At 39.5% G+C, this 13,280-nt stretch overlaps 1 protein-coding gene across 1 annotated transcript; it reads left to right on the top strand.

Annotated features, from left to right (window-relative positions):
- The first annotated feature begins 9,441 nt into the window (after window positions 1-9,441).
- On the top strand, window positions 9,442-12,724 carry LOC104593646 (phosphatidylinositol 4-kinase gamma 8). The gene is made up of 3 exons (XM_010253608.2): window positions 9,442-9,605; window positions 9,706-9,760; window positions 10,463-12,724. Exon 3 carries the CDS (start codon window positions 10,568-10,570, stop codon window positions 12,383-12,385), a length of 1,818 nt encoding a protein of 605 aa, XP_010251910.1. The 5' UTR covers window positions 9,442-9,605; window positions 9,706-9,760; window positions 10,463-10,567; the 3' UTR covers window positions 12,386-12,724.
- The last annotated feature ends 556 nt before the right edge of the window (window positions 12,725-13,280 follow it).

Raw genomic sequence — 13,280 nt, 5'->3', positions numbered from 1 at the left:
CCCCCTTCCACCAATCCAAGTGTCGAACCGCCAATGTGAAGAACCTCCCAGCATATCACCCACATTCCCACCCTTTACATCTACCTCATTCCATGCATCTGACATACCTAATGTTACTTTTACATCTCCTCCTTTCACGTTCACTGCATCATCACACCAACCCCCACCCAAACCAACTTTCAACTTTGCGGAACACCCCTACCGCTAGCCTCCACCTCAACCAACATTCACCTTTGTTGAACAATCCTACTGCCAACCCCTGCGTCAGCCAACCTTCGGCTTCCCCAAACAGGCCTATTCCCAACCCTCTCCAACTTTTTTGGAGAGGATGATCCCAAATTTACTACACCACCTCCCCTGTTCCAGGCCCCCTTCAAGGATGATGTGAAAAGACTAAAGGAAGAAATCAGGCAAGTGAAAGGGGTGCACCATTTAGGGATCACAGATTTTAAAGAGTTGTGTTTTTACCCCGATGCTAAGCTATCGGGGAAGTTCAAGATGTCGGATTTTGAAATATATGATGGGAAGAGCTACCCTCAAACTCACTTGAAAATCTTCTGTGGGGATATGTTCCAATACAGGTCCGATGAGAAGTTATTGATCCAGATGTTCCAAAAGATTTTGACTGGCAGCGCGAGAGCATGGTTCGCTAATCTGGAGGAAGACAAGAAGAAATCATGGAAGAAAGTCTCGGAAGCATTCCTTGACCATTTTTTCTTACAATATAGAATTGGTACCTAACCGAGCCGATCTGGAACTGATGAGTCAGAAGTCAGGGGAATCATTTTTAGACTATGCTTATCGTTGGCGTGAAGTGGCAGCCAAGCTCCGCCATCCCCTACCTAAAGAGGAAATGGTTAGGACCTTCATCAGGACATTGAATGATCCCAACCATACACTGTTAGTGGCCCAACCATTGAAGGACTTCAGCGATGTTGTTAAGGGTGTTGTGAGGATACAAGAGTCTATGCGTCATGGGCGCAGGAAGCCCGACTAGTTCTACTCCTGGACCAAGGAGACCCCCACCTAGACTGAAGACTGAAGCTGAGATCCATGCAATCTCCACCTATCCCCTTTCGCAAGCTGGCTTTGTACCCATTGTTTAGCCTTATTCCCTGCCTGTTAGACCACCTTTGGTAATGGGCCCTCCACCTCGACCACAACCACCTAACATGGTGATGCCCTACTGACTAGAACCACCAGTAAACTCCCAATTTCCTCCTTCCAGATATAACAATGTGCCTCCCATTGCCTATCCACCAACTTTCCCTCCTCGCCCCCGCAGGGAAGTGAGAGAACTTACTCAAATTCCTACCCACACTCTCAGTTGTTGCCCACTTTGGTTCAAGAGGGGTACTTGAAACTATTGAAATGGAAGCCGCCTCAAGAGCCCAAACCCAAGCATTATGACGAAAACGCACATTGTGAATTCCACCAGGTGCTTGACCACACCACAGATCATTGCATAACATTGAAGTTCGCTATCCAGAGCTTCTGATGTAAATAGTCAAAGTACAATAACGTTTTATGTCATTCTATGACACCAGCGGAACTACGTCGGGCCTGATCCCTTTCGCAAGGGTATGTAGTGCAGCCCATATCACGGGCCCAGTCCTTATCGTGAGTTTTTAATATTTCCCCTCATTACTTGTTGCTCTACATTTTTTGTTCCCAAGAATTCGCATTCAAACCATATGTTTCCGATATTGAGTTAGGCTTCGCCTCCATGAGCATTCGACAAGAGGATCCTAATAAGGAAATTCCAAAGGGGCTTCTTGACCAAATGGAGTGATTTGGAGAGAATGAGCTTGCATGGTCTCATAGAGATATACATTGATCGAGTGGTTTACGAGATTCCCACTTATTCTGATGCAAAAAAAAAAAAACAAAAAAGCAAAATCCAAAATACCATAACAAAAAAAGTCCAAAATCTAAAAAAGGAAGAAGAAAAATTGATCACTTCTCAACTAGCGAATCTGACTGTTTCCTCCTTAATGAAACATAGGGTGTCGGTCATAGTTCCATTTTTGAATTGCGCCCGGCCTAATCCCTTTCAAAGCGTATGCAGAGCAGCCCACCTCATGGATTCGACCACTTCCATAAATAAAATATTGTTTTTCCCCATTTCTCTTTCCCTTGCCTAAGATGCTTGCTCATAAGAGAGTGATTAATCCATTCAAGGTTGTCTATCCACAGAAGGCAGAATCTGCCTCCTCTCAGAGCCTCAAAAGTTGCCTGAAGAAAAGTCAATTGTTGGTCAAGAGATTTTCTGTTGAACTTCCTGATAACCTCCCAGCCCGTAATAAAGCCATCTTCTTTGTCCAAATTGGGGCAGAATTGTGGCTGCCAAAGCATGGTCTGTTCCCCTTGAATAACACCTGAGCCGACACCGAACAAAGGCACCATCCTAAACCCAGTACCTGTCGATTAATCAAAGAAAGGACGAGAGGCCATCATTGGCCATTCCTCTTTCCTCATTGATCCCTTGAATTCTCAAAAGTCGCTATTTAACCAGTTGAGCTTATACATTAGACCTTTTTTCCGGCACACTAGCCAAACCCACAAAATGCACTTCAGGGATCATCAAAAAAGGGGGGAGGGGGCTTTGCTCGACATATACTATGCTCGACATATGATTCTTCAATATGCAATGAAGGGAGGCCACCCTTGGCCATTTATTTGACCTTGCATTCAATCCTATTAATATGTAGTAAAATCCCCTAGTTGACCCTTTGAGCCTTCCTATCAACTTTTATTCCAGTTTTTTGCAAATTTACTTTAATCTAGTTTTTTACAGATTTTCCCAAATCCATAATTCCCAGATTTAATTTAATATTGTTTTTTGTAGTTTTTTCCTAGATCTATAATTCCCATATTTACTTTAATTCAGTTTTTCATAGATTTTCCCAAATTTACTTTAATCCTGCTTTGTGTAAATTTCCCATATCCAGATTTCGTAGATTTACTTTATCTAGTTTTTTCACAGTTTTATCCCAGATCAAGATTTCACATATTTACTTTAATCCAGATTTCCCCATATTTACTTTAATCTAGTTTTTCGCAAATTATCCCAGATCCAGATTTCCTAGATTTCAATCCAGATTTCGTAGATGTACTTTATACAACATTTTATAATTTTATCCTAGATCCAGATTTCACAGATGTACTTTAATCTAAATTTTCTCATGTCCAGATTTCCCAGATTTACTTTAATCCAGTTTTTCCCAGATCTAGATTTCACAGATATATCTTAATCCAGATTTACTAGATTTACTCTAATCCAACTTTTTCCTAGATTTACATTAATCCAGTTTTCCGCAGATTGCCCAGATCCAAATTTCAAAGATTTACTTTATTCCAATTTTTTGCATATTTTCCTAGATCCAGATTTACTTTAATCTATTTTTTTGTAGATTTCCCAAACCTAGATTTCTTAGATTTACTTTTAGTTTAGTTTTCACAATTTTATCCCAAGTCCAGATTTCACAGATGTACTTTAATCTAGTTTTTCCCAGATCCAGATTTTTCATATTTACTTTAATCCAGTTTTTCATAGATTTTTCCCAAATCCAGATTTCCTAGATTTTTTTTAATCCAGTTTTTATAGTTTTATCCCAGATCTAGATCACCCAGATTTACTTTAATCTAGTTTTTCCTAGATTTTCCCAGATATGATTTTCATAGATTTTCCCAGATACAGTTTCATAGATTTATTTTAGTCCAATTTTTCCCATATTTACTTTAATCCATCTTTTTGTAGATTTTCGTAGATCCAGATTTCGTAGATGTACTTTAATTAAGTTTTCACAGATCCAAATGTACTTTAATCCAGATCCAGATTTCCCATATTTATTGTAATCTAGTTTTTTGCAGATTTTCCCAGATCTAGATTTTTTATTTTTAGTTCAGTTTTCATAGTTTTATCCCAGATCCAGATTTCACAGATGTACTTTAATTCAGTTTTTCCTAGATCTAGATTTTTTAGATTTACTTTATCTAGTTTTTCACAGATTTCCTAGATTTACTTTAATCTAGTTTTTCACAATTTTTCCCAGATCCAGATTTACTTTAATCCAGTTTTTCGTAGATTCTCCCAGATCCAGTTTTACAGATGTACTTTTAGTCCAATTTTCATAGTTTTATCCCAGATCCAGATTTACTTTAATTCAGTCTTCGTAGATTATCCCAGATCCAGATTCCGTAGATTTACTTTAATCTAGTTTTTTTGCAGATTTACCTTAATTCAATTTTCGCAATTTTCTTTCCAGATCTAGTGTTCGCATATTTACTTTAATCCAATTTTCATAGATGCACCCAGATCTAATTTTCAAAGACGGTCCGTAAGGAAGGGTCTTTTCTCCATAAAGTTTTCATATTGTCAATAGTTTTATTTATTTTCTTTCAAGGCAAATGTACCTTGATTCTGAAGGTTCTTGATACCTAGGAAAGGTCGCTTTGCCAAGAAAAAAACCGGCCTAAACACGATGAAATGATGCTGCAGAAGAACTCTTCTTTTTCACCTTTTTCTTACCATCCTCGGTTTACCCCTCTTCAAAGCTTGCTCTTCACAAAAATCTCTACGTGCTTCTTTTAAGTCTTTGTTGTTCCATAGTCTCTTACCTCACAACAGAGAGGGGCAACTGTCAGCACCCGATTTTTGCTTGATCTACTGCTTAAACCTTGAAGATACCCCAAACACCCGATTAGACCCTTCCGACCCCTCCAAAACACCAAAAAAAACCCAAATTTCACCCTAAGAGCCCTCAGATCCACTGTTAAACCTGCCCGATACCTATCCGATGGCCCTTGATCGACCCTCACTTACACCTCAACCATTTGATCAAACCTCACCATTAGACTCCAGACATACTAGAACACCTTCCCATGAATTTTCAACCCTAGTTTCCCCCAATTTACCCTCAATCATACCAAGATTCCATTTTAAAACTCTAGATTGATTGGATTCCAAATCCACCCGATTTGGGCCCAGTTGGCCCAATTTAATCTTGCCAATCACATCAAACTACCCAAAAACCCTACCCTATGAAATTTCATTCATTTTCCCCTTTACCGAACATAGATTCCATTCCGAGGTCCTATATTAGCCGAATCAAGCCCTTCCTAGATCTGCCTGATCTGGGTCCAGTTGGGCCAATCTGACCTCACTAATCAACCCAGAATCCCCGAAAACCCCACTGTTCCAAATTTTAGCCAAAAGTACCCATATTTACCCTTCCATCTAAAAGGATTTCATTTCGGCCAATCTTATAGCCCATAGACACAAAACCCCTCTATAGTCAGACCCATCTCAACCCTCCATTTTCCAACCCAAAAATCCCTGCCATTGAACTCGAAACCTGGCATGACAAAATACAGTTTCACCAACTTTCCCAAAATTACAAAAGTACCCTCCCACCAAATTACCCCCGACCTAATTCCCAAATTACCCTACCAAAATTACCAAAATGCCCCTCATTCCCCAAATTATCCAAATAGCTCTCTAAACCTGCCCCGAATACTCTTTGCCATATTACCCAAATTACCTCCGACCTAATTCCCAAGAAATTACCAAATTACCCTCAACCAAAATTACCTAAACTACTCCTTTGACCAATTCCCAAGTTACCTTTAACCTGATTCCCAAAAATGCCCCTCCTTCCTAAATTCCCAAAATACCCTCGACCAAAATTACCTAAACTACCCCTTTTGATCAATTCCCAAATTACCTCTGACCTAATTCCCAAGAAATTACCAAATGCCCTTAACCAAAATTACCCAAATTACCCCCTTTGCCTAAATTACCAAAGTGCCCCTCCAAAACCACCAAAATCCCCTTGACCATAATTACCCAAATTACCCCTTTAACCTTATCCCAATATACCCTCTCACTTAATACCCCTCCTACCAAAATTACCAAAATACCCTTCTTGCCAAAATTGCCAAAATACCCTCCTTCCAAAATCACCAAAATTACCTAAACTACCTTTTTGACCAAAATTACCAAAATACCCCCTCACACCAAATTACCGATTTATCCTAAAAAATATGAAATTACCCTTTGGACCCCGAAACCCCCTTTAAACTCTAACTTACTGAAACTCCCCTCTCCATCTTGAGAGTTAGCACAACCTTCCCCTCCCTCCTATTATAAATAGGAGGTCGTAAGAGAACAAAAGGGGAGAGCGGTCGAGCTAAGAAAGGAGGTTTGAAACGATGCTGAAACGAAGAAGCTGCTTAGATGAATGTTCGAAAGAGGGAGGTGGAACTGAGGAGTTGAGAAGAGAGAGCTCGAGTGGGAGAAATCTGAGAGAGAGCTCAAGTGAGAGAAATCTGAGAGAGAGCTCGAGTGAGAGAAGAAAATTAGAGGGGGAGAGAGAGCTTCGAGAGAGAGAAAGAGAGTTGAGAGTTTCGAAGGAGAAAGGGGTCGGACTTTGACAGAAAATTTAGAGAGAAAGAGGGAGATTTCTGAAAGAGGGGGTCCGTGACAGAGAGAAAAGTCGAAGGAGAAGCTGGGAAAGGGGGTCTGTTTACTCTCGCCGTTCTCTTGTAAAAAACTGAAGGTTGTCGAATGGGAGGTCGAGAGAGAAAGCTCTAAGAATCGAAAGTCGTTAAGTTGCCGGAGACGCTATCCTGCCTATCGTGGCTGCCCATTGCATCATCAAATTTCTCAGGTCATCGTTAGTACTTATTCAGTGACCGTCCGAGCCAGTCAAAGTTCCTAAATCAGCAAGCGTCAATTGTTTCTGGCCATAAGAGTTAAAATGTTTTACGTCATCCTCTTGATCTTTATTGGCTTTCTGTTTTTATAGTTCTTTTTCTCAGTTAGTTTTTGCGCGTTGAGGTTAAGTTTGGAGGTGAGAATCGGGGTTTTCTTTACAGAGGTTGGAGCATTTCTCTGTTCTCTTCAGACCAATCGGCTGAGTCCAAAGGTGTGGGTCTGATAGAAAAAGGGTGAGAATTCATCCTTTTGCTCAGACCCCTGCATCCAAAAGGGGATTGGTCTGGATGAAGGAGAGAAGTTCCCGAATCCTCTTGAATTACTAAGAACCCCGGCTTCTCACATCCAATTCAAAGGAAGTATGGAAATCAGCATTGACACTGATAAGAGAGAGGGGTGCCTAACCCCTAGTATAGAATCATTGTAATCATAAAGGATTTACAAAATTTAAATACAGGAGGCCTATCACTCCCAGTTACACATTCTGATGGGTGGCGACTCCACTGCCGGATATTTCTGACGTTCACAAGCTCCACATACTAGGGGTGCTCATAACCAAACCATGGGCCTTTTTGTAATCGAATCAGTACCACTGGATTTTTGGAAAATCGGATCAAAACCGAACCGAAGCCAATTGATTAACCATTAGTTCTATTTATCGGTTTTTTAGTTTTTTAATTTTTATAATATATATTATAAAAATGTATACAAATATATAATAAAAATTTTTAAATTTATATAAAATAATAAAAAATATATCATATATTATAAATATATATAATGCATATTTATTAATTTATTATATATATATAATATACATAAATATATTTAAAATATATAGAAATAAATATATACCGATTGGTTTGGTTATTCGTCAATTTTCTATATTGGTTAACCGAAATTGAACCGGTACCTTTGATTTTTTTAAAAACACTGAACTGAAACTGAACCAATCGGTTCGGTTAACTGATTTTTTGGTTCAGTTTCAGTCAATTTGGTTTTTCAGTTTTTTTTTTTTTTTTTTTTTGGCTCACCCTACCACATAACTCTTTAGGACTCCTTTCTTTTCCAATATCCACCATAAGACCTCTTTAGTGACTCATATTTTTTTCCTAAATCAATGAAAACTATATAAAGATTTATCTTCTCCTCTCTAAACTTATAAGTCAAACCTCTTATTAGAAATATAGAATTTATAGTTCATCTCCCTAGTATGGGTGCAAGTTGGATTGGCCCAAGTTAGATTTTATTCAAATTTTGACAAAACCACAACCCAGGCCTGCTGAAGCTACACCTATACTCCTTAGCATAAACCCAAATTGGTATTCTGATATACTTATCACATGTCATAACCTTTTCTCAATTATTCTCTCAAAGTTTCATAGTGTGGTTAAAGAGTTTAATTTCTTGATAATTATTACATCATTGCGTATTGCCTTTGTTTTTAAATATGGACATCATAGGGCTCTTTCTCCACTAATACAATATCTTATTTGCTTTCTTTATCTTATAAATAGTTTAATTAACCATAATAAGCCTATCTTCATATACCTTTCACACTTTTATTGGGATACCATCCGATTCTGATGCCTTTTCCTTCTTTGTTTTGTGTAGAGCATATTTCACTTTGGTAACTTTAATTTTATGAAAGTATGTGTTATGTTCATTACTGATAGAGTTACTAACCCCTCCACACACACCCCCTGCATATTATTCATTTAATAACTTTTGAAAATAGTTTTTCCATCTTGATTTTTTGATCTTTTGTCAAGACTCTTTGATCCTCCTTTTTTTTAAATGCATTTAATATAATTTGAATCTTTACATTTTCTTTATTCAAACTCAAATAAATGAATATGTTGCATCAAATTGATACCCAATACTAAATCTCATAATCATACATTCTAACAGTTTTTCAATCTTTGAATTATTATTTATTTGGGATTATCACATACAATACACATGCCCTTTTACTAACAGTTTTCCAATCTTTGAATTATTATTGATTTGGAATTATCACATACAATACAGATGCCCATTTACAACTAAATATGCCCTGTAACTTTGATTATCTACATTTATTGGCCTATGCTACTTGGGCTGTTTCCACACAACACTTTTCCATACAGCCATGCCTTCAACATTATTACCATTTCACAAAGCTCATCATATTGACTATCATGCCCTGTAGGGAGAGTCCTTTAGATAGGGACAACATAGACTATCGAATGTAGACAGAAAACTTTGGATGTCCAAGTTTCTTAGCCTCAGCTATCAATATATATATATATATATATATATATATATATATATATATCAATTTCGTGGAGCATTTAGACTTTAGGGGTGATCATTTCCAACACAGCCAACCTGGCCCGGGCTCAACCCCGGCCTGCAATAAAAAATACACTTATATATAGTAATAATATTTCATATTATACAAATTGTATCATATGTTTTATAGGTATATTATATGTAATAATACAAAATATTATATTTTATATTTGTGAAATAGGGCCAAAGCCTGACTTGGTGTCCGACTTACATTTGAGGCCCAGGTAGGGTCTGGACCTGGGCCTAGGCTATTGCTAAGCCCACATGGTCATCCATAGAGTCAGCCGAGTTCGCATTTCCTGTGACCCTGGTCGCTCTCCTAAAACCCCGACCCAAGAAAGCTGGGGGTGGATTTCTTTCAATTGCTTTCTTAAAAAGGGAGAGAAAATGGTTACTAGAGTCCGGAGAAATCGGGGCATGGGATCTCTTCAAAAGGGGAGGAGAGGAGCCCACCCATGGGGGTTCTCCAGGGGATTGATTGTAATCTTTCTCTCGCGCTCCCTCGTTTCCCTGGATGCCTCACCAGTGTTCAGGGTCTCGTCGTCGTCAAATGGTATCGTTACCAGTTTCATACATTCTCCCCCCCCCTCTCATTCTTTTCACTTACTTCTCCGTCTGATTTTCATCTCTGATAACTGTTTCTTTCTTTGCAGTAAGTCGTGGTGATCTTGGAGCGGAGGTGCGAGGGAACACATTGTACATTTGTTGGTAATAAATGATGTCCATTTTAATCATGATTTGTTCTTTTGACATCCAAATTAATTTGCTTCTTTAGATTTCTGGTTATTTTTGAAGGAAATGATTTGGAGAGTTTAATTATAAAAAGAATTATAATAGTGGGTCAAAAACTCAGGTCCTTTTAAGAAATGTGACAAAAAAATGGAAATTTTTGGTGTTGATTTCCTTGGGAACCACCAAATTTCCAAGGTTGGGGGAACCCCCATGGCAAAGAAAGTGGGGCTGAAATGGTGGGAAAGATTCAAGGACTTACACTTTGATACAAAATAGAGAGTGAGACCGGGTTCGTATTAGCAAGAATTTAAGGGCAAGCTGAGTTGAATTTAGTTGGTTGTAGGACGGTAGACCCTCTACCAATATATGCAAAAAGCACTTGCACAAACAAGATTGCTTGAGCAAGAACTCTCAGCCATCTCATATGCTTGAAGTTGGGGCATAGCTAAATTGCAAAGAGCATTCACTTTCTGTCTCTGTAACTGGGTTCTCTTCCCTTTACTCTTGGCAGATAGTGCTACAACAGACCTGGTGCATGTTCATCTCTTTTCCTGAGGCAAAAGGTTTAAGCACAATTGAAGCAAGCAAATGACTTAGTTCACTAATTACTGTTAATGATTGTATTGTGACTTTGATCAAGTCTTTTTTCTCTTTCTTTAACTTTGATCTTACTTGCAGACTTGTGATGGGGAATTACCCCAGGAAAACTCACCCAAATGGGTTCCTCTGACATAAGTTGCACCACCCATTTTTGCCATTCCCAACTGAACGAGTATCTCTCAGATGGCTATAGCCATCAATCACCACCATGGATTCAAGCCATTTTCCCGGTCCCCGAGATGCAGACTCCACTCCTTCACACAACTGGACTTCAACTTGCTCGAACTCGACCAAGCACTCGACCAGGCCAAACTTGCTTGCTCATTAAAGCAATCGTTGGCACCCACTAACTTCCACAAAAGCTTCTCCACACCCTGCCTGCCCCTCACCCCCAAGGTGGAGGAGGATGCCGATAATGGTCCCAGGGTTGAGATTGTTGCAGGGCGAGGTGCCCCAGGAGTGCGTGCCCTTGTAGTTGAATCTGCCATAGCAATGGCCTCTGGTGTGGACCCCGTGCCAGTCACAGGTGGGCTTGGAGGGGCTTACTTCTTACGCAATCGCAATGGTGACAACATCGCTGTGGCAAAGCCCATCGACGAGGAGCCATTTGCAGTAAACAATCCAAAAGGCTTTGCAGGCAGGATACTTGGTCAGCCTGGCTTGAAACGCTCAGTTCGAGTCGGCGAAACTGGTATCCGTGAAGTGGCAGCTTACCTCCTTGACCACGGTGGCTTTGCTGGAGTTCCCCCCACAACGCTCGTCAAGATCTCGCATGTCACATTCCATGTCAATCGATCAACAGCAGCAGAAACAGTGGAGCTTCCTAAAGTGGCATCACTTCAGCGTTTTATTGATCATGACTTGGATGCAGGAGAGCTTGGGCCATCTGGTTTCTCAGTCTCTTCCATTCATCGCATAGGCATTCTTGATGTGAGACTCCTAAACCTTGACAGGCATGCAGGGAATATATTGGTAAAGAAATATGGAGGCTATGTCAATGACAGCTACTCTGTTGGGGCAACTGAACTTGTGCCCATAGATCATGGGCTTTGCCTACCCGAGATGCTTGACGATCCATACTTTGAATGGCTGCATTGGCCACAAGCCGCTGTGCCCTTTTCAGAGTTGGAAGCTGAGTACATATCTCAGCTTGATCCATTTAAGGACGCAGAGCTCCTGCGAAAGGAGCTGCCTTCATTGAGAGAATCCTCCATTAGAGTTCTTATTCTCTGCACCATATTCTTGAAGCGTGCTGCCAGTGCTGGCCTTTGTCTTGCCGACATTGGAGACATGATGACTCGGGAATTTTGTGGAGGAGAGGAAGGCCCAAGTGTGTTAGAGACTCTATGTGCCAAAGCCAAGGCTAACATGCACTATCTGTTTGAGATTGAACCTGTTACAGAAGATAAAGAAGAACAAATTGGCATGTTCCAATTGGATATAGATTGTGAAGAAAACACTGCAGATGTGTTGGATCTCCCCCGGCTTTTGCAAAGCTGTCCTGGAATGGGTAAGCCACCAAGACCTCCAAAGAAGTTCCGGTCAGCACGATCAGTAGGCAGGCAGCTCTCCCACATGGTTTTGTCTCCATTACATGAGGAAGACGATGACAATGGAAGCACCAGTGGCGAAGAAAACAATGTCAATAATGGTGTTATTGAAAGCAATGAAAATAATGACGACGGCGATGATAATGATAATGATGATGATGATAATGTTGATGATGATAATGATAATGAGGATGATGATGATGATGATGATGATGATGATGGCAATGATGATGATAATGATGATGGTGACAAAGTTGTGGGATTGACAAAAAGTGTAAGCTTCTCAGTACCACAACACAACAATGAACCTGCTGGCTTTTCATTTAGAGGCATGACTGAAGAGGAGTGGGAGTTGTTTCTGGATAAATTTGGGAAGCTTCTTCCTGAGGCTTTTGAAGGTAGGAAGAACATGGGATTGAAAAAAAGGTTAGGAACTTCATGCCAATTCTGAGAAAAGTTTGTGGAAAGAGATAAAAGATAGCAAGTGTAGGAGATTTGTGTAGTAATGGTGTACATTATGTATACATTATTGGTCAAATTGCCATAGTGTAGATACTCAGTGTAGGAATGGATTATGGAACATAGTGAGTGGCAAACTGCCCTCCTCTCTACTAACTACATAGGAATGGATCACTGTGAGTGGTAAACTGCCCTCCTTTCCATTATATTTTTATGGCGCCTCCTTTCCATCAATTATATATTTGTTTTCATCACTTGATGTATTTTATTTGTATCAGGTACACTTACCTGGCCTTTTATATAATAATATGCTGAAGTTGGATTTATGAAACTGAGAATCAATGAAATGATCAATTTTCTATTTCATTAATTATCAATGAAAATATTAAGTGTTATGTTTGTGCTTTCAATTCTTTGTGGCGATCCGTTTCATGAATCCGCTCCGAATTAATTTGAGAAAAACCTGAAGGTAAAATTCCATAGTGGTTTTGCGGTGGTATAGACCCGACCCATATTCATCTTATAGGTCCGAACCGAATACGAAGAGTCATGTATTTTTGAGGGTTTTCCCTCTTGTATACAGAAGTTGGAGCCTTATGAGAGAGCGTGAGACATTGGGTGTATTTTGGGGCTTAGGGTTTTCTATGAGAGCATAACTCTGTATTTCTTCTTCATTATTTACTACATAGTGGATTTCTATTCCTCTTTCGCTCGTGGACGTAAGCTATAAGCCGAATCACGTAAATCTGTGTTCTCTGTGTTTGCTTTCTCTTTATCTTTATTTTATTTTCATTTGAGTGCCATTTCAAATTTGTTTTCTTGGGTTTTTCTGCAACATTAAGGGATATCTTCTTTTTCTATTAGAGGAAAAAAAAAAAGAAAAAGTA

Source organism: Nelumbo nucifera, chromosome 7 (genome assembly GCF_055504915.1).
Source record: "Nelumbo nucifera cultivar China Antique chromosome 7, China Antique-T2T, whole genome shotgun sequence".
Taxonomy (NCBI): domain Eukaryota; kingdom Viridiplantae; phylum Streptophyta; class Magnoliopsida; order Proteales; family Nelumbonaceae; genus Nelumbo; species Nelumbo nucifera.
This window is presented reverse-complemented; position numbering and strand designations above follow the sequence as displayed.